Genomic DNA, 19,648 nt, shown 5'->3' with positions numbered 1-19,648 from the left:
TAACAAGGTGAAATAGTGTAACAATATGAGATAACCAAGGGACTGTAAAAGAGATGAGGGATAACATAGTACATTAAGGACAACAATCACCCATTATATGGTTTTTGTTTCTATATCCTGGAGGTCCTTTCATTTAGTATCATACTATATGGCCTTATGTATCTAGATTTTGATCTATTGTGAATCTCTGCTAGGAGAGCCCAAGTAAACCCAGAAATCTTATGTAAAATCCACATAATGAGAATTACAGAGTCCTTGCTCAAACAATTGTAATTTAGATTATTAAACCTCTACTGTTTATGATCTGTTACTTCTCCACTTACATTTTACATGTAAACTTAGATTATCCAGAAAATCTGAAAAGCAGTCCTGCCTCTTCCTCGTGGATATGATGCTTCTCAATTGCCAGCAATATTTATTCCCAGAGAAGACGCAGCAATGTATGTGTCTAGAGACATTTTGCATGGCCATGACTAGTGGAATGCAATGGACACCGCACAGAGAGGCCAGGAATGCACCAGATTCAACTCTAAAACACAGAATGAATTATGCAACCTGAACTGTCAAGACAGCTCAGGCTATGAAACTTCCCAAATACAACTATACACAGGAGATAATTGGTTGACCTTGAAAACAAAATATTTTTACCAATGAGTAGGGTGAAAAGGCCACTAAAATTTCTATAAAGTGGGACAAACTTTCTGAATCATTTATTTCATATGATTAAATAATTTATTTCAGGCTATAAACTGGCAATCATTGGACTGAACAAATTTGGATTTCCAAACTATTGTGTTCAGCCTGGATATCTCCAATTAACTACCAGAAAACTGTAAGTGGAGGGGCCAGGAGTTTGGCCTAGTGGTAGAGTGCTTGCCTAGCATGCACAAAGACCCGGGTTCGATTTCTCGGTACCACATACATAGAAAAAAGCTGGAAGTGGTGCTGAGGCTCAAGTGGTAGAGCTCTAGCCTTGAGAAAGTCCAAGGACAGTGCTCAGGCCCTGAGCTCAAGCCCAGGACTGGCAAAAAAAAAAAAAAAAAACAAAAAACTGTAAGTGGAGCTATTGCTTCAACTGACAGAACACTAGCCTGGAGCAAAAAAAAAAAATGCTTAAACATAGCACCCAGGCCCTGAGTTCAAGCTCCACAATGGACAAAAAAGTATTATTTTGTGCTATTACACGTCACTCTTTCCATCTTAGAATATCAGAGGGTTTTAGGGTTCTGTATTTTAGGTCAGACACTGTGTGTGTATTTTTAACATGGCCTTAGAATTGTACAGTGGATACTGTAGTAAATAAGACAGTCATTAAAAATGTTGCCTTTGAAAAGAGGAGCCTAGCTAGATGTCATTAATGTTATTCATCACTCCTAATCTCTAAAAAGAAAAAATGTTAATAAGGAGAAATTCACTGATCCAATTAAGTGCACCCACAAAAAGAATCCACTTTAAGGACTAGGCAGTGTGCATAAATATTAAAATGAATGAATCTTTTCAGTGGATTTGGCTAATGGAATCTCATCTAATCCCAGTGTAAATGAAAGATTAATAAGGCACAGGGAGATGGGAATAGCAAATCTAATCTCTCTAATCATGTCTTAGGCACAGGAATCCACCTCTCATTGTGGATGGAGGAACAGAAGGCGCCTGGGCACAGAAGACTATGATGAGGAGATAAAGCCTATTCCTACAGTTAATTTGGTCCAAATATTAAAAGGCTCTTGTCCTTGTCAATTCTCTAACCCTTGCATCCCTGGGATTTCTGGCTGTGCTCTCTATTTCTTTAGCTTCCTGTAGATGGAGCATCTGGCCACAGCCCAGAACCCAGCTGTTCTGCTTTAATGAAATCTGCTAAATTGTGAAACACAAAAGAGGAGCTCAGAAAGGATCCACTTTATGATTAAAAGCAAGAAGAATAAAGCAAGGGGAATGGAAGATTTTAGGGTCTAAGACCATGTTAATTGAAGGATTTATTATCTATTTAAATAAAATAAAAATTCCCAGTAAGATTTGAGGAGTGGGGGCTTGTAGAGACTATGTAAGCATTCACCAGACTGGGAGACACTGTTATGACTCGTAAGACTGTTTAACTTGTAAGCCTAAATTTTTTTATTCTTCCTGTGAAAACAAAATAAACTATCACTGAACTAGTTGGCAGACAGTACGGACTATTTGGCCTAAGCTGTCCATTAAAACAAAACTCTTAATGGCTATGGCTTCTTTGTTCTATTTCTCAATGAAACTCATTGAACACACTAAGAATGCTGGACAGCCTATAGGAGTGATATGGGAAATAAATACATTTCTAAGTGAAATTTAAGCTATTGAACCATTTTTGTGATGTCTTTCCTTCACCTGCTTAAAAAAGAAATCATTAAATTATATTTCCTTTATATGTCTTGCATTTATAAAGGCTTTTTTACGTTACAGCTATTATTTTCCTGATGTCAGTTTTGTTTTCTTGAACAAACACACAACTCTTTCATGTACAGAGATTAGAGAGCAATGGTGTTCATTTATATAAAATCTCATTTATTCAAGCCTCCTTCTTAAAGTTTTCTTGCATGAAATATTCTTCACTAGAATTAGAGAACTGAAGTAGTTTCATCTCAAATTTGGAATCATTAAATAATTTATATATGTAAACCCTAAATTTCAGAGAAACTACCTAAACAACAAGAAACATTTTCCCCATTGATAACAATCCTCAAAATCAATATCATTGGGAATCTAAATATTGTTTGAAAAATCTAAGATTAATCTTCCATTTCCAAGTCTCTATATCAGAACCATATTTCAGCAAATGCAGGGCCTGTTCAATTTTAAGCAAATGAAAACAGCTAGAAAGTTCTAAATGTGTTTTATTCAACCTTAAAGAGGGAAATAAAAATATACGAGCTAAAAAATCAGCAACTCTGACAGGACAGAAATGGAAGTTGGAAGTTAAAGAGGAATGAATATGCAATTGGTAACAAATTAAAGGGCTCCAAATGGAGGGTTTTCTTTTCTGTTGTTTCATACATACTGTTGTTTTCGTTGGTGGCAGTGGTGGTATCTTTTTCTGTGAATAAGTGGTATTTTTCAAAATGAGCATGTCAATATATGCAGTGTAAGAAAAGACTATTCTCACTAACTGCTCATTCTTTCCCAGATTTCATATATTTCTAGAAGTAGCAGCCCTTTGATATTGGGAAACGGTGTCACCTTCTACAGATCAGTATTCTGAACAGGGTAAGGATAGGTAGAGAGAGAAGCAGCCAGCTTTACAATGCTGTGTCAAAGATTATATATCATAACCCAATGTATATCCTGCAAATTTAAGGAGAGTGGGCTGGGAGTTTGGCCTAGTGGTAGAGTGCTTGCCTACCATGCACCAAGACCCGGGTTCAAGTCCTTAGTACCACATACATAGAAAAAGCCAGAAATGGTGCTGAGGCTCAAGTGGTAGAGCTCTAGCCTTAAGAAAGTCCAAAGACAGTGCTCAGACCCTGAGCTCAAGCCCAGGACCGGCAAAAAAAAAAAAAAAAAAAAAAAAGGAGAGTGAATGAAGGGGTAAGATGGGAGGAATAGGTGAGCATCTTGATATATTGTACTCATAAACTGCTTTGTTAAATGCAAACTCCTTTGTACAACTAGTTAATTTAAAAAGTTAAAAAGATTGTACATTCTTTGGCCCTTGGTAACTACTTTCAACTACTTAGTGGTAGTTTACTACCACTAATGATATCATTGGTTATATATATTCACAAGCTCTAGAAATCCTAGTACCTTGGGGAACATAGCTAGATGCTTTCTTTGTTATCATTTTCTCTAATTCTTCACTGATTTGTGTGTGTGTGTGTGTGTGTGTGTGTGTGTGTGTGTGTGTGTGTGTGTAATATTGGGATTTGAACTTAGAATCTTGTGTTTGTTACTCAGGCATTCCTTCACTTAAGCCACACCCCAAGATCTTTGTGCTTCAGAGAATTTTTTGTGCCCTAATCAGCCTAAACTTCAACTCTATTTAGGTAGCTAAGAATGGCAGAAATCAATCAGTAAACCAAATTTTATTCATGGAGACAGAGGTCTTATATGTATTTCTCCCCAGGGATTGTCCTTAAACTTAGATCCTGATATCGGTCAGCCTTCTGAATAGCTAGGATTATGTACAAGAACCACGAGTTCAGCTTATTTTTCTTCCTTTTTTTATCATATACTTTTTACATATTTTAAATAGTTGTACACAGGGAGAGAAAGAGGATGCAGTGGAGACTTATTGGTGATTACTGCCATGAACATTACATTGATCTACTAGAAGTTTGGTAAAGAGACTGAAATTACATGACATTAAATGCACATACTAGACACAATGTATGAACACATGTATCTACATACACTTATACATATGTAGTGCCATGTTAAAGCTGAAGAGAAACTCTGGCTGAGAAATACTGAGTAAATAAGATATGGAAAATTTCTTGTCTTTTCTCAGAGCCTGTCCAATGGTATGAAACATCAAGACTCCACATAACTCTGGATTGCTGAGTTCACAAAGAGAAATCAGAAAGTATTTAGAACTTGCTAATGACATAGTTTAAAGGAAGAGAATAGGAAGGCCCCTGGGGCCAAGGGAAATGCTGTCAGTGAAGCACACACTCCTTGGACTTAGGATGTGTGTGATGCAATTCCAGAACAATGAGCTGCCTGGTGATTTTAAGATGTAAAGATCAGAAGCACTGAAGCAAGATTTACAGAAGTCAGCTATAATCAAGACCAATAATCCTTCAGTTTAAACGTTATGTTCAACTTCAGAGTAAGGGGGCGAAAACACATTGTTAAAGGCAAAGTACACATTATTGCATACACAGTTGTATTACAAAAAGGTCTAAATGCATGAATGGCAATAAGAGATTCAAATTCTTCAAATATTTCTAATTGTATACAGTTGTCCATATTTGTATGCATATATGCAGAGTATTAATATTTTCTAGTGATATGACATGCCCATTTCAAAATAAAAGCAATGGCTACATTAGTAGCATTATCATTCAGAGCACTTATAATAATATAAAAGAGATTTTCATGTACTTATTAGAGTCATTGGCACATTCAATTTATAATTCTTATCTCCCGAGTACCTCAGCAAATATCTTTTTTTTAAAGTTTTTTTTTTTGTATGGTCTCTTGAATGTCTTAAAAACCTCCTATGTCTGGACGATTATTTCCCAAGATTTGGAATTTTCTCTTATTTTATTAACTGCATTCTCTTTCCCTTACCTCTTCTCATTCTGCTATACACATCATTCCTAGGTTTGGTTTCTTAATCATTTCTCTGATATTTCCCATGTTCCACTTGCATTTCTTTATATTCTTCCTGTTTCTTCATCTGCAACTTTTTTCTTCTTCTTCATATATTTTAATTGTAATTAATAGAAGGGTTACAGTTATATTTGCCAGATAGAAGGTGCATTACTTCACACACATTGATACACCTTTCTCATGTTTTTGTCCTCATTTCCCTCCCCATACCCCCTCCTTTCATCTTGTTTTTCCCCTTTCCCTTTCCTATTTCAAATAAACAAATAAAGGTATATACAATATACCAGATAACCAGGTAAGATACTGTAACAATATGAGAATTACCAAGGAACAACAAAAGAGATGAGAAATAACATAGTATATTAAGAACAACAATCACACATTATATAGCTCTTGTTTCCATATTCAGGAGATCCTTTCATTTAGCCTCATCCTGTATGGTCTTATGTATCTAGGTTATGAGCTATTGTAATCATCTCCTCAGTAAATATCTTAATATTATAAATATACTGTTCTATCTATTCTAATAAATTCTAAGGTTTATCTTTGTGATTGCTGCTCTTAATATACTATGTGAAGTTATTTCTTTATTTCTCTATTTTCCCCTTATGGTTAATTTCATGTGTTACTTATCTGATTTTGCTATCTGGTGTATTGTACATACATTTAATTGTTTATTTGAAATAGGGAATGGAAAAGGGAAAGCAAGATGACTGGAAGGGGATAGGAACAGGGAAAGGGGGACAAAAACATGAGAAGGGCTTTCAAGGTTTGGGAATTAATGCATCTATTACCTGATTAATGTAATTGTAACCCCTCTATACATTATTTCAACAATAAATTACAATAAAAAAGAAGAAAAAGTTGCAACAATATTGAATATACCAACAAAATGAAGGTATATGAGTCAAACTAAAATAGTTCAAACTATTCACCCATAATTTAAAAATATACAAGAAAATAAATGCCTAGTTAAAACAAGCCCTCATAACATTTTTTTTCAAATGCCTTGATCTCATGAAATACAGCTGAAGTTTTTCTTTCTTTTTAAGAAAGGCCATGTGAGGTGGGGAGTTTGGCTTTATTGTAGAGTGCTTCCCTAGTATACACGAAGACTCTGGTTCGATGCATCGGTACCACATACATAGACAAAACTGGAAATAGTGCTATGGCTCAAGTGGCAGGGCTCTAGCCTTCAGAAAACCCAAGAACAATGCTCAGGTCCTGAGGTCAGGCCCTAGGACTGGCAAAACTAAAAAGAAAGGCCATGTAATTTCCCGTGTGTGTGTGTGTGTGTGTGTGTGTGTGTGTGTGTGTGTGTGTGCACGAGCACATGCCTCCTTTATAAATGCTCCATATACATATGTTCTTAGGTCTTCTGCAAAAATGTGTCAATAGTCTTATCTTCCATTTTCTTCTCTTCTTATTATTGCTGGCATCACATTCTGTTTCGCTTCATTTGTTTTTCATAAAAGCAAGTCTTTTAAGTCTGACTTCTACCATCCTCCCAGCCTCCTGTCCCACCTCTTCCACACATAGTACACCAATCCTTAAGGAAACACTTTTGTCATTCCCTGAGGATTCAAGGTGACCCCCGCCTCTCATGTCACTGCATATACTGTGTTGTTGGAATTGCTTTCTAGTCATACTTCCTGAACATTCTTACATCTCCTTCAACAGTACCTCCTTAAGAGTGTTTTCTGATTTTTCTTTCTCTTCATTCCTTTCACATAGCAAAATATAAATTCCCTTTCCAATTTTCCTGTACTTTATGTGCTTTCAAAAGTGCTTTCTACATTTTATATCTGTGTTTATTTATACTCATTCTAGAACAGCCAAAGGAAAGCATCACATGTTATTCTTCCCCATTGTTAAGAAAAAAGATGAGTAAATAGGAGGGATGTCACACACTTGCATTGAATGTACAGTTGCACAACCATGGGTTAAGAATACAATTGGAAATACTTTGAATTTTCAAGGTAGAGAGGTGGAGAAAACATTATCTGTAAGGCTAGTGTTATTAATATCAAAACAAATCCTACACTTAAAGTATAAGAGGCATTCAGTGAATATTAATAATGAATATATTCAGATACTCCATAGATATTTGCTGAAGAAGGAGAGAGTATAACAACATATCTCAAGATTTACTGGTTGCTGTGCCTTTCACTGAGGGAAAAATATACATATACCATTCTAGGAAATCAATTTTTCAAGTTTGCGAAATAGAAGTAGACTGTGGGGGCAGGATATGAACAAGATGAATGGGATATGCCACTAAAATAATCTGGAAGTATTAACCACAAAATAATTTTATTTTGAAAATTACAGACAGTGAGAAATAGCAAGGTACTGTGAAGTAATCCCATTTTCTCTTGAAACTGTGCAGAGGTCAGTGTAGAATAAGACAGAATGGGGATTCGAAACAAGAACCTTATAAACATGAAAAGACAAGGTAGAAACCTAATACAATCTCAATGTTGACTACAAACAATCAGAACTAAAAGTTCTGACTGGATATTTTGAATACAAGGTTAGAAGACTTTTGAAAAATAAATTATAGGCAGTGGTCACCAATTATAAGAATAGTAAAAGGATGTATACTGGCACTGTGCATTGGCTGCTTTGATGTTAGGGAAGATATTACTTAATAGAAGAGTTGAATATGGCAGGCAGTGACCATATGATAAACAATTATTCAAAATGCAATTAGAATGATGAATTTGGCTTTGCTGTTTAATCTATATGGATGTTGTAATATGTTCTAATTGTTTCCGAGACAGAAGGAAATTAGCAGTATGAATGAGGTCATACTAAACATTTTTCCAAACGCCAATGGTTCTGCAGAACTAAAGACCCTTTACTTTTTTTTTTTTTTTACCAGTCCTGGGCTTGAGCTCAGGACTCGAGCACTGTCCTTGGACTTTCTCAAGGCTGGCACTCTACCACTTGAGCCTCAGCACCACTTCCGGCTTTTTGCAATGTATGTTGGGTACCGAGGAATCGAACCCGGGTCTTCGTGCATGCAAGCACTCTACCACTAGGCCAAACTCCCGGCCCAAGACCCTTTACTTTTTAAGGCACCCTTTTATCCTCTTTGCTAGTAGAAAACAACATGAGCCCAGGTTTCCTCATAACAAGGAATCTGTGTGCAGTACGCTTGAAAATTTATTGTTCTCATTTAACAATAACAAAATGTGCCTTTCATATATGTTTTTCACAGCTATAAGAAAATAAATGTACTAATTACAAGTCACATGCATATGTATATAATTCAGTCTATCAGGAAGGGATGATACAAAAAGGTATGGGAAACCAGTAAAAATTCATTATCTTCTAATGCATTTTTAAAATTTTTGCCTTTTCAATAATAATTATTGACTTAAATAAAGTACCCAGGGATATAATGCAGCAAACTGGAACACTTTGACTAATGGCTGCTATGCAATTGGAAAATAAACCATCTCCCTCCTGCCATCCACTATGAAATGCATTATGGGATCCACTATGCCTCCACATTTACAGTCTCAAGAGATCTAGGTTAGATGATTATGCTGACTTAAAAGACTATAAAATCCCACCACAGGAGTCATATAAGTGTGTGTGTGTGTGTGTGTGTGTGTGTGTGCGCGCATAAACACATACACCTATATATCATAAAACATTTCAAATTGCTGATCATCTCCTCTATAATACGACGTGGCTCTTGACTGAAATTCATGGTTGGATTTGACTTTTAAATGACTAAAGCTACATCAAAAGCTCTCAATACGTGAAAGCCAAAGACCTTCATTCATTAGAAGGGAAAGATAAAATTTAATAACTTAGGAATCTGTTTTGATCAGTGTACCCACTACCTGATGAATGTGACTGGAACATCTCAATACATTACCTTGACAATAAAATACAGTTTGAAAAATCAGAAAAAAAGAAATCTGTTTTGATTTATGTTGAAGGAGGAAACTGTGACTTTGCATTTAAATTAATAGCAGAGGAACATTTCATAAAATATAAATTTGGGTGTACATGAAGCAATAAACTTGATTCAATTTCAAATGAATTGACACCAACTTCTGTTATGAACACTAGTAACATATGGGGGTGGATTTACTATTCCTCCCAGTATGTATGTCTTCATATTATCTTCCCCGTGTTCTTAAAAGAAGCTTTACTTCCTTGTTTGTTTGGGATCCACATCAAACTCATGAGAGCCAGGCTCTTCTACATCCTTCAGTCTTTCTAAATAAAACCTCGTGCACAAATAGAAAATGTTTACATTGATGGCATGGCTGCAGTGGGAAGGGATGGAGGAGGAGGATGGTAGAGACAATACTGGTCAAGAGGCACTGTACGCAGAAACCAACATGCTCAATAGCAACCCTTTTGTATAATGACTTAAAGATAATAGAAACTTAATTAAAAGGAAAGACTCATTTTACTGAAGTATCAGTCTCAAATGTTCAGCAACATTTAGTCAAACTTAAAAACTTTAGTATTTTATTATTCTTTAGATTTTTTTTAAATTTTGTTGATCATGAAAGTCATTTAAACAAACTAACCATAACTTCTTGGGATGGTGTGTGTGTGCGCATGCGTGCGTGCGTGTGTGCGTGTGTGTGCATGTGTGTGTGTGTATCATTGTGAGTGTCATATATTATTTTCCCCTTTATTTAAAATGATATTCATTTACCATCAAATTTAAAGTGCTTGGTTATGACAGCCTTTTACACACTGCCAAAGTTTTGTGTGTGTAAGAATAGAATCTCTGAGTTATCTACACTTCTTTAAATGCCCAGAATAAAAATAAAGTGCTTTAAATGTCTGTAATATTGGCAAAGGCCTTGCTAGTAGGCATTCCCAAGATTCAGTGGTACTGATATTTTCTGTCACTGGAAACTCATCTGAATAGTCATTTAACAAGAAGATTTCTATTTTAAATTAAGTCTAAAAGGCAAACCTTGTTATTCAGAATTCATGTATGTTTAACTAAAACACAGCTTTCACAAGTACTATCACTGCTTATGCAGTATTAAGATGTGTTCATTAGAATATACAAAAAACTCATTTTCACTACTGGTATATTTTACGAATGTAGTCAAACTGTATATTTGTTGCCTTATGTATGGAAATGACTAAAACACACACAAACGCACATATTTTATTTATCTGCCAAACTACCTGTGGTAGAAAAGCTTTTACTTTATAAAATCAAATTATTTTTTTCTGTGACTATCATCTTAATTCTTCTCTGTATCTCTTTTTTTTTCTAATTTGTTGTAAAGGTGATGTACAGATAGGTTACAGTTGGGTAAGGTACTGAAATAAGATAAGTGAGGTAAGTAAGACAGTGAATATTGTTTGAACCATGTTTCTCCCATCTAACTAAATTCTTACTAAATTCATTTGAACACTGAACACCAGAAATCAATGACATCTAAAGTAGTATATACCAGGGAAACTATGTGATGTTAATGTAAAGGCATTCAAACTGACTGTGGTTTCCCATGTAAATCTTCAAATGCACAGTCTAATTATTAAATCTACCTTAAAATCAACTCCTAAAACTCATGCTCACAAGCTTCTCATTGTAGTCCAACTAATAGTGTTAAAAGCACTAGGTAAAGAACCTAAAAATGTATGTGTGTCGATTCCATGTCAAAAATTTCTGATGATTTTTTAAATTTGGTTTTTTTTGTCCTGTATTTTTGCTTTTAATTTTAGCTCTGGGACAGAGTGGATTACACATACTGTATTATTCCAAAATAAAAATGTAATTTCTTGGGTCAAAAAGACCTGTGCATTACATAAGGTAAAATTAAATAAAGAAGACATCTCAAGGGTAAAGAATACCATCTTTGTTGAAAATTAGATTATTTCAAATAGGAAACTTATCAACTACCAGTGTGACTCTTCTGCGGATCTCTTTCACCCAAGTAGCTTACTCATTACAAATGCACTTCAATATGATAGCTAATATATATATATATATATAAAGAATAGCATATATGAAAAACATATATACATGTGCATGCATAGATTAGCTCTAATATCAATATAGCATATAACTTCATGCTTTAAAAAAATCTTAGCTTAAGACAAAATAGTCTTAAAATATTTAGTCTGTTTGGAGTCTGGTTCTTTTTCAGTAGAATTTTAGAAATACTTTTGAGTGTCTTTTTATTCCTAGAGAAAACTCAGCCAAAAATTTACCCATGAGGTAAAATGCCAAATGATTTTAAAAAATTCCTCATCTCAAATACCAGGCACTCATTTTCTTTCCAATTGTCAATCCTTTTTTAATTTGCTGTGAACAGTACTGTCAATCTATTTTGAAAGGCATTCTAATTTAAGATTTCATTATCTCTCTTCTTCAACCTTAGAATGGTCTGTCACTCATTATACCCATCATAAAAGGTAGCCAAGTACACTTCAGATTTTTAGCTCTCAATTTATAAAGGCACTGAACTTTACACATCTCCTTCTTATCAGCTCTTTCCTATCATCCTTTTCAAATTCCTTTTATAGCAAGAAATGCCATGTGTATTCACAACTAAATCGTAAGGCCAACACGGCAATACATAGGAATTTTTATAAATCATTGAATATACTGGTTTCAATAATTGTTACAAAATTCTTTCTAACACTGCATCTAATAAAGCATGGAAAGCAAATGCAAATTGAGGGATTTTAGCCAATACATAGTATTCCATTCACCTCATAATAAGAGGCACTGAAAATATCACTTTTGAATAAGAGCTAATGGAAATATAGGTGATATTTCTTTTGACTTATGTGTGTACCAGAGGGAGTTCAGTGATTTTTGTTGATATACGTATTACTGTCATTTTTTAAATGGATAATATGGGCTCACTACAAAGGTTAGACATATGTAGTTCCATAAATTCAATGATTTTGTAAAATGCCTCCCCATCCATGTTGACATAGCCAGAACTATAGCTGTGATGCTCAAAAAAAAAAAAACCAGAAATTTATTTTCTTACAGTTCTGGGGACTAAATAAGAAGTATGAGACTAAAATGAAATCAATTAAATATGTTGTGTCTTCTCAGCTTTTTGTTCACAGCTTTTCACTGTTTCCTCCTCACATGTCTGTGTGTATATGCTGTATGTGCTCTGTGTGTGTGTGTGTGTGTGTGTGTGTGAGAGAGAGAGAGAGAGAGAGAGAGAGAGAGAGAGAGAGAGAGAGAGAGAGACAGACAGACAGACAGACAGACAGACAGACAGACAGACAAAGAGTCACTAACACAGAGAAAGAGAATTATTTTTCTAAAGTCTCCATCTCCAATTATAATGACAGAACTTTTCTGTTGCATTTAATTGTTGGGGTAATGTATAGAGCAGTTTTAGTTACATTCATCAGGTAGTGGGTACATTGCTGATACCCCCTTCCCATATTTTTGTCCCCCTTTACTCCCCCAACAACACCAAGAATTTTTTTAAAGGGGCATCATCATGTCCCCCAAAATTTTGTGCAGTCTTTAAAACATTTAATACTAATTGTTGTATTCTATAACCCTAAAATTAAAACTTGAAACTATGTGATTAGAATAGCATATGCCATTGATTGTGAGAAAATGAACAGCACAGTACAATATGTGAACTAGCTTCTATTTCAAAAAGATCAATAGAGAAATAAAATCATGGCAACTTTATCTCAGAATTAGAATTGCTTCTCTTTGTGCAGACATACTAGGCTCAATTTGCCTTGGATTAAAAAAAAACAACAACCATGTTTTGAACCTCAAATGTCTCCTCAATCTCTTTCTATGATGACCTTACTATTTCTCAGCTCTGCTAATGAGGAACGATACTAATTATTTAGCTAATCCCTTTATTATAATAGAAGAACACTTAGTTACTAAACAAAATGAAATTCTTGAGTGCTTTTTCTCAGAGCTTAATCTGATTTCTAGTTTTATGATTCAGAACCAAGTCTTTAAAATTTAAATAGCACTCTAAAAAGAAGAAAGGAAAGCTATTCTGCTAATCTTAGAAACACAATAACCTTCTACTAAAAGTTTCTTAATGACATTCATATTTTAGTTATTTAAAAAATTTAAACCCTACAGTACAGAATGATTCATCCTACTTTATTTTAAACTTACTGATTTATAAATCTGCTAGTTGAAAAAAAATCTAAAACAAAAGGTAAGACTGTTTCATGGCTAAGGACATTTTTATCAGTGGGTTATGATTCACATTCATATTTGAATGAAATTGATAACGGAATCCTACCAGCAAGGTGGAAGTAGGGGAACTAAAAGGCAACTTAACAGAAACAAATCACCATCTTGCAAAATGTAACCCTGCCATGGATTTCTGATATGCTAGAAGTGAGTTGAACCTATGAAACAGGTGGGGTTGTTATAAAACCTAAATGTGATATGGTTTACATCTGAGCAGCACTCTAGCATTCTGAATTGCTGACACAAGTGCTCCTCCAAATTAGTCTCATGCTGCTACAGGAGGATTTGAAAAAAAAAAAAAAAAGGATGGAAACATTTCCTATTTCACAGATTCCTTGCATTAGCCCCCCCAAGAAAACCTCATACAATCCAGTGAGGTATATATATATATGTATAAACATATACCTTCAGGTATGAAAACTGAGACTAACTCAACGATAGATCCAATTCAATGATAGTTTTCTTAAGGCTACATTTTTGTACATGGTAGGGTTATTTTTGCACAGGGTCTTGGCTTATAGCTGGGCCATTCCATACTGCAACACTCTTATTTGTACTTCCTCATGTTGGCTTGACACATGCCCTGTGTGTTTAACCACTGGCCGAAAGACTATTGTGAACTTTAGAGCAGTGTTTTCAGCTTCATAACAAGGTTGGCCTTCCTCTGTACTCCCTGCTCTCCACCTCCTAAGAAGCTAGGATTTCACATGTGACTACCATAGTTGACTTCTTTTCTTTTCTTTTTGATTTTTTACCACAGAATTGTAGCATTAAAGAAATTCAGAAGACAATGTACTAAAAATAATTGAGGGCTGGAAGTTTGGCCTAGTGTAAGAGTGCTTGCCTCGCATGCACAAAGACCTAAGTTTGATTCCTTGGTTCCCCATACATAAAAAAAGCAAGAAGAGGGGCTGTGGCTCAAATGGTAGAGCTCTAGCCTTGAGAAATCCAAGGACAGTGTTCAGGCACTGAGTTCAAGCCCATGACTGGCTAAAAGGAAAAAAAAAAAGAATAAAATAATTCAGATTATTATTATTCTTCAAAACTACAAATTTAGTTGTTTATGGTAATTAATATGCTATTTGAAAAATGGATAGGGTTAGAATAGATCAATAAAGTAAAATGAACAGAACTGCACATTTTTTGGAAAGTGATTAGAAATATATTCTTTATATGCTTTATTTAGATCCAAATAATCTAGTAGTTTCTCTAGCTACAGTGACAGAGATTTTTGCTTTTGTTGTATATTATGTAATTAATTACAATTATTTTTTAGGTAAGAGGGTAACTTATTGATATTAATCATATAGTATCCTCACTGAAATATATTAATTTCTAAAAAGTAATTCATGTTTTTTCTTGAAATTTATTTATAAAATAAGAATAATAATTATCTTGCTTATATTACAGGGACTAGAATAAAATTGTCTATGCCTGAAAGTCCTACACAGTTGTATTTATTACTTTCCTTATTAACGTATATTCTTGGTAAACTATAATTATGAAAACAAATATCAACATAAATTTCTACTGCAAACCCTATAGATTATTAAATGTGATTTGCTTAAGTTTGAGTCTAAGAATGTTTTTTAAAACGAGTTTATTTCCTCCCAGTAAGCCTTCAATTAAAGTATACTTTAATATTCATTAAAACCAAAAACATAGAACACTCATCTAAACCTAGGATCTTCCTCATACCTTCCTGTAGAACATTGGCAATTATATAATTTTTCCAGATCTTGTTGACATTTCTAATTTCACTCCTGTCATTTACTCTTTTAGCCCCTAAAGCTGGATATGAATTTTAAGGGAGTATAGGCCACACAAGGTTAGAATCTTTCTGATGAGATTTCAGCAAAGGGAGATGCTGAGATTAAGAAAATGAGACTAAATTAATAATTCAAGACAGAGCTTGTCTTAAAAGAATCATAATATATTCCAAATACTACCTTATGATCTAAAAGCATGCCTATTTCATTATTTATTTGAAATTATTTTTATTAAAATTATTATTTTATTAAAAGTATTATTTTTTAAAAAATTACTCTGTGTTACAAATTGCTTATTCTAAATGGAGAGAAACCACATATATAATTATAGCTTTTATAGTACACAAAATGTATATCTCATGTGAAAAATTAATAATATTCAAAAATGCATATTTCAAATTTGTGTATGTATTTGATTGCATGCCCCTTCTAGGATAAAACATATTGGTGCTTTAATTATGAGTATGATTTCAACTAAGGAATTATAAGAACAAAAATAAGATATTTTCCCATGAGATACTTTCCTATTTGCAGAGAAGTCTGGTTACAGAAAATGAAGCTGTAAACAAATGACTACAGAAAACTAAATCTCTTCACTACCAATATCAAAAGACTAGGGAGCTCTTGAAATATCACCTTTGGTTCCATCACTGGTCACAACAATCTAAGGAGATATGTAAAGTATTAATGGAAAAAATTTTGACTCCAAAGTCTTTTTTTGTTGTTGTTAATCTTGTAAGCCATGATCTATTTAAGGGATGTTCTAGTGTATGTTAACTTATAGCACCTTCTAAGTATTTAGAAAAATACATTAGCAAAATAGTCTCATTACCATTGTATAAACAAAGTTTTTTTTTCTGTTAAGTGCATTCCTTTATTTAATTCTATAATCTATCCCAGGTCTTTCCTCCTGAAACAAAGGAAGATATGTAGCACAGAACAAACACGATGTGTCTGGGATCAATAGAAGGTAAATATAAATGTTGGGACCCAAACTTAAGGCATTACCCATGATGTCTGATATTAAAGACAAAGCTTTTCAGCAATAGTACATTATTATTTAATAACAACACAGTTAATAGCTTAGCTTATCATGTCATGCCAGCAAAGATGCTTATAAGCACTTTACAGTTTTCAATTATTTTTTAATAATTTTTATTGTGATTAATAGAAGGGTTATATTATATTCACCAGATAGAAGGTGCATAACTTCACAAACATTGATACCCTTTCTCATGACATGGTCCTCATTTCCCTCCCACCCTCCCTCCACTTATCTTGATTCCCCCCTTCCCTATCCAATTTCAAATAACCAATTAAGCACATATAAAATATATCAGATAACAAGGTGATATATTGTAACAATATGAGATAACCAAGGGATGGCAAAAGAGATGAGCGATAACACAGTACATTAAGAAAAACAGTCACTCATTATATGGCTTTTGTTTCCTTATCAGACTCCAAAGTCTTATATACAACTATTTCTCAAGTATGAATGCAATAGACAATGTATGTGAAGTAATGTACCTTCTATCTGGTGAATATAACAGTAATCCTTCTATTAATGACAATAAAAATATATGATAAAAAAGAAATAATGAGACTATTATTACGTTGGCATACCCAACATATAATTGAAGGTTGAAACTATATAAATCAGGAGATAATATGCTTTTGAAATCTGAGTATATCTATTTAGCCTAGTGTTAACAGAATACTTTGTGAAAAAGTAATTACAAATACCAAAATAATTAATAGACAAATTTAGAATAAATACACAAAATACATTTATATATAGACATATTTTATGTACTTACAGCCCTCATAGATGTCAGTGGGGATATGGACTGCTGCATGCTGATAGGATATCTGCCGGCCAAAATTAGCATCCTCAATAAAGACAGGTTTAATCCTTTGGCTGCCTGGTTCACTGTCATTTTTTTCAGGCTACAGAGAAAAAAGATATATAAGCAACTTTACAAATTTGTAAACATATAGTCTCATTCGATTATAAATTTGATAAAGATACAGTCTAAAGTAGATCTATAGCAGTATCTTACAATGTATTTCCGTGGTGATATTGTAAGGACAAATTTCTTTGGGTACTTGCATTCATATTATATTCTTATAATATTATTTGTTTGTTAACAGTCTCTCCAGGTTTCTCCAGTGTTGGGAGTATCCTGCAATTGTCCCTTTTTCTCACATAATACATACTAAGACATTTACAGAAAGAAGGGTCATTAAATAGAACCAAAGAAAAATTATCCACATTATCCACTTGAAATTAATTCCAGAATTGATGTTGCCCCATTGATGTTGGGTAGTCAAGGACAAGTAAGGGTATACAGGAAAGCAATTGATACTAATGGAAGTGTCTATTGCTATTCTCATTTCCTCATCAAAGAAGTCTCTCTTTAAATCTTAAGTCCACTTATCAATGAGGTAGTTGTTTCTTTGCGGATTTGTTTTGAGGAAATTTACATTTTTTGAGCTTTAGATACATTTTTGACATGAGGTTCTTATCTGTTGTATAGCTAGTGAAGATCTCCCAATCTGTGGGCTTTCTATTTATGTCACTAGCTAGTCCTTTACCATGTAGAACCTCTGCAGTATAAATCAATACCATCCAAACTTCCTTTGGTTTGTTTGGGGGGTCTTTATTGAGACAGTTTCAAGATATACTAAGGAGCTCTACTGTTTCCCCTATTCCTTCCTGGATTATTTTCTTTATATTGAGATATTTGGTCCATTTGGAGGTGATTCTGGTGCAAGTGATACATAAGGTGTCAACTTCAGTTTTCTACACGTATATAGCCAATTCTGCCAGCACCATTTGTTGAAGTGCCGGTCTTTCTTCCATCCTGTTTATTTGTGTTTTTTTTCTCTCCCTTATTAGTAGATAAGGGAGAAAAGGATCTGTATATAAGGGACTATAGATCTGTGGGTTGATTTCTGGGTCATTTCTATTTCATTGGTCCTTAGGCCTATTCATCTGCCAGTACCAAGCTGTTTTTATAACTATGGTTTTAATGTTCAATGTCTCTAGCCACGAAAGAAATAGAAATCAAAATATCATTGAGATCCCATCTCATCCCAATTAGAGTGGCCATTATCAAGAAAACTATTAATAATGTCTGACAGGGATTTGGCCAAAAGAGAACACTACCACATTGTCGGTGGGAATATAAACAGGTTTAACCATCCTGGAGAGCAGAATGGATGTTCTTCAAAAGACTAAACAGAGCTCCCCTGTGATGTAGCAATATTACTTTTGAGCATTTACCCAAATGACCACAAACCAGCTACACTAAAACTACCAGCATAATTATGTTCATTGCTGCATCATTTACCATAGCCAAGACATGGAATCAACCCTGTTGCCCCTCAGTGGATGAATGGATCAAGAAAATGTGGTATATATACATGATGTAATCCTATCTTTGCATAAAAAAAATGACATCACAACTTTAGTAAGGAAATGGAAAGTCTCTGGGGGGGGGGAAGAAAAAAATTATGTTAAGCAAAGCAAGCCAGACTTAAAGAAATATAGGCTTCCTGGTTTCCCTCATTTGTAATAATCAGCATATGTCCAGGATAATTCTAGCAGAAAATCACAAAAGCTCAACAGCTATGTATATATGACCTTATAAAATGATGAAGTACAAGATATGGGAACAAGAATGGGTTTTTTTTGCTTGTTTTTCCTTACTATATAAAGCACTGCATACCTCAAACAGCTAAAAGGATGCTGAATGTCTTCACCATAAAGAAATGTTTGAGGAAAAATTCAACCTAATTTAAACATTACTTAACATGCACACGTGGATACATTACCTGTACCCAATTATTATGTACACATGTATCTTTTTAAGTCACAGTTAATAAATAGATCAATTAAAACTTTTCAAAAGGAATGTGTTTGCTCATTTAGAAGAATCATGTCTGTGTCTTAGACCCTCACATCAGGTATGAGGCATCACCAGCAGTTAGCTTTGTGTGTGTTCTATAATTCTGTGTGGTATAGTGAAGAAATAATTTTTATGCTGTTGTAAGCCAAATGCATGTTCAGCTTCAGCTAATTAAGCTTGTTTTCAGTGTTATTTGGAAATTATTTAACTAACAATAGTAATAACAATAATATTGTTTTACACAGGAATACTGTGAACTTTAAATGATGTACACTATATAAAGCATTTATTATGTAGTATAAAGCAAGCATATACGTATGTGGGCTAGCTATGTATCTAGTTTATTATGTAGTATATAACAGCATATATATACATATGTATGGCAAAATACACAACGACACAGTATAACATTTTAACCCAAACACATTACAACCAACATAACTCAGCCATTTCTTTTA

At 34.0% G+C, this 19,648-nt stretch overlaps 1 protein-coding gene across 1 annotated transcript in view; it reads right to left on the bottom strand.

Annotated features, from left to right (window-relative positions):
• The window catches only part of Cacna2d1 (calcium voltage-gated channel auxiliary subunit alpha2delta 1), a 366,878-nt gene that overhangs the window by 96,784 nt on the left and 250,446 nt on the right, over window positions 1-19,648 (bottom strand). The window contains exon 6 of the mRNA XM_090332896.1: window positions 17,097-17,226. Coding sequence (XP_090189022.1) covers window positions 17,097-17,226 — 130 coding nt within the window. The remainder of the gene's footprint in view (window positions 1-17,096; window positions 17,227-19,648) is intronic.

This window comes from Megascapheus bottae, chromosome 5 (assembly GCF_031878675.1).
Source record: "Megascapheus bottae isolate mThoBot1 chromosome 5, mThoBot2.hap1, whole genome shotgun sequence".
In the NCBI taxonomy this organism is placed as follows: Eukaryota; Metazoa; Chordata; class Mammalia; order Rodentia; family Geomyidae; genus Megascapheus; species Megascapheus bottae.
The sequence above is the reverse complement of the archived record's forward strand: the minus strand, read 5'-3'. Positions and strand labels throughout refer to the sequence as shown.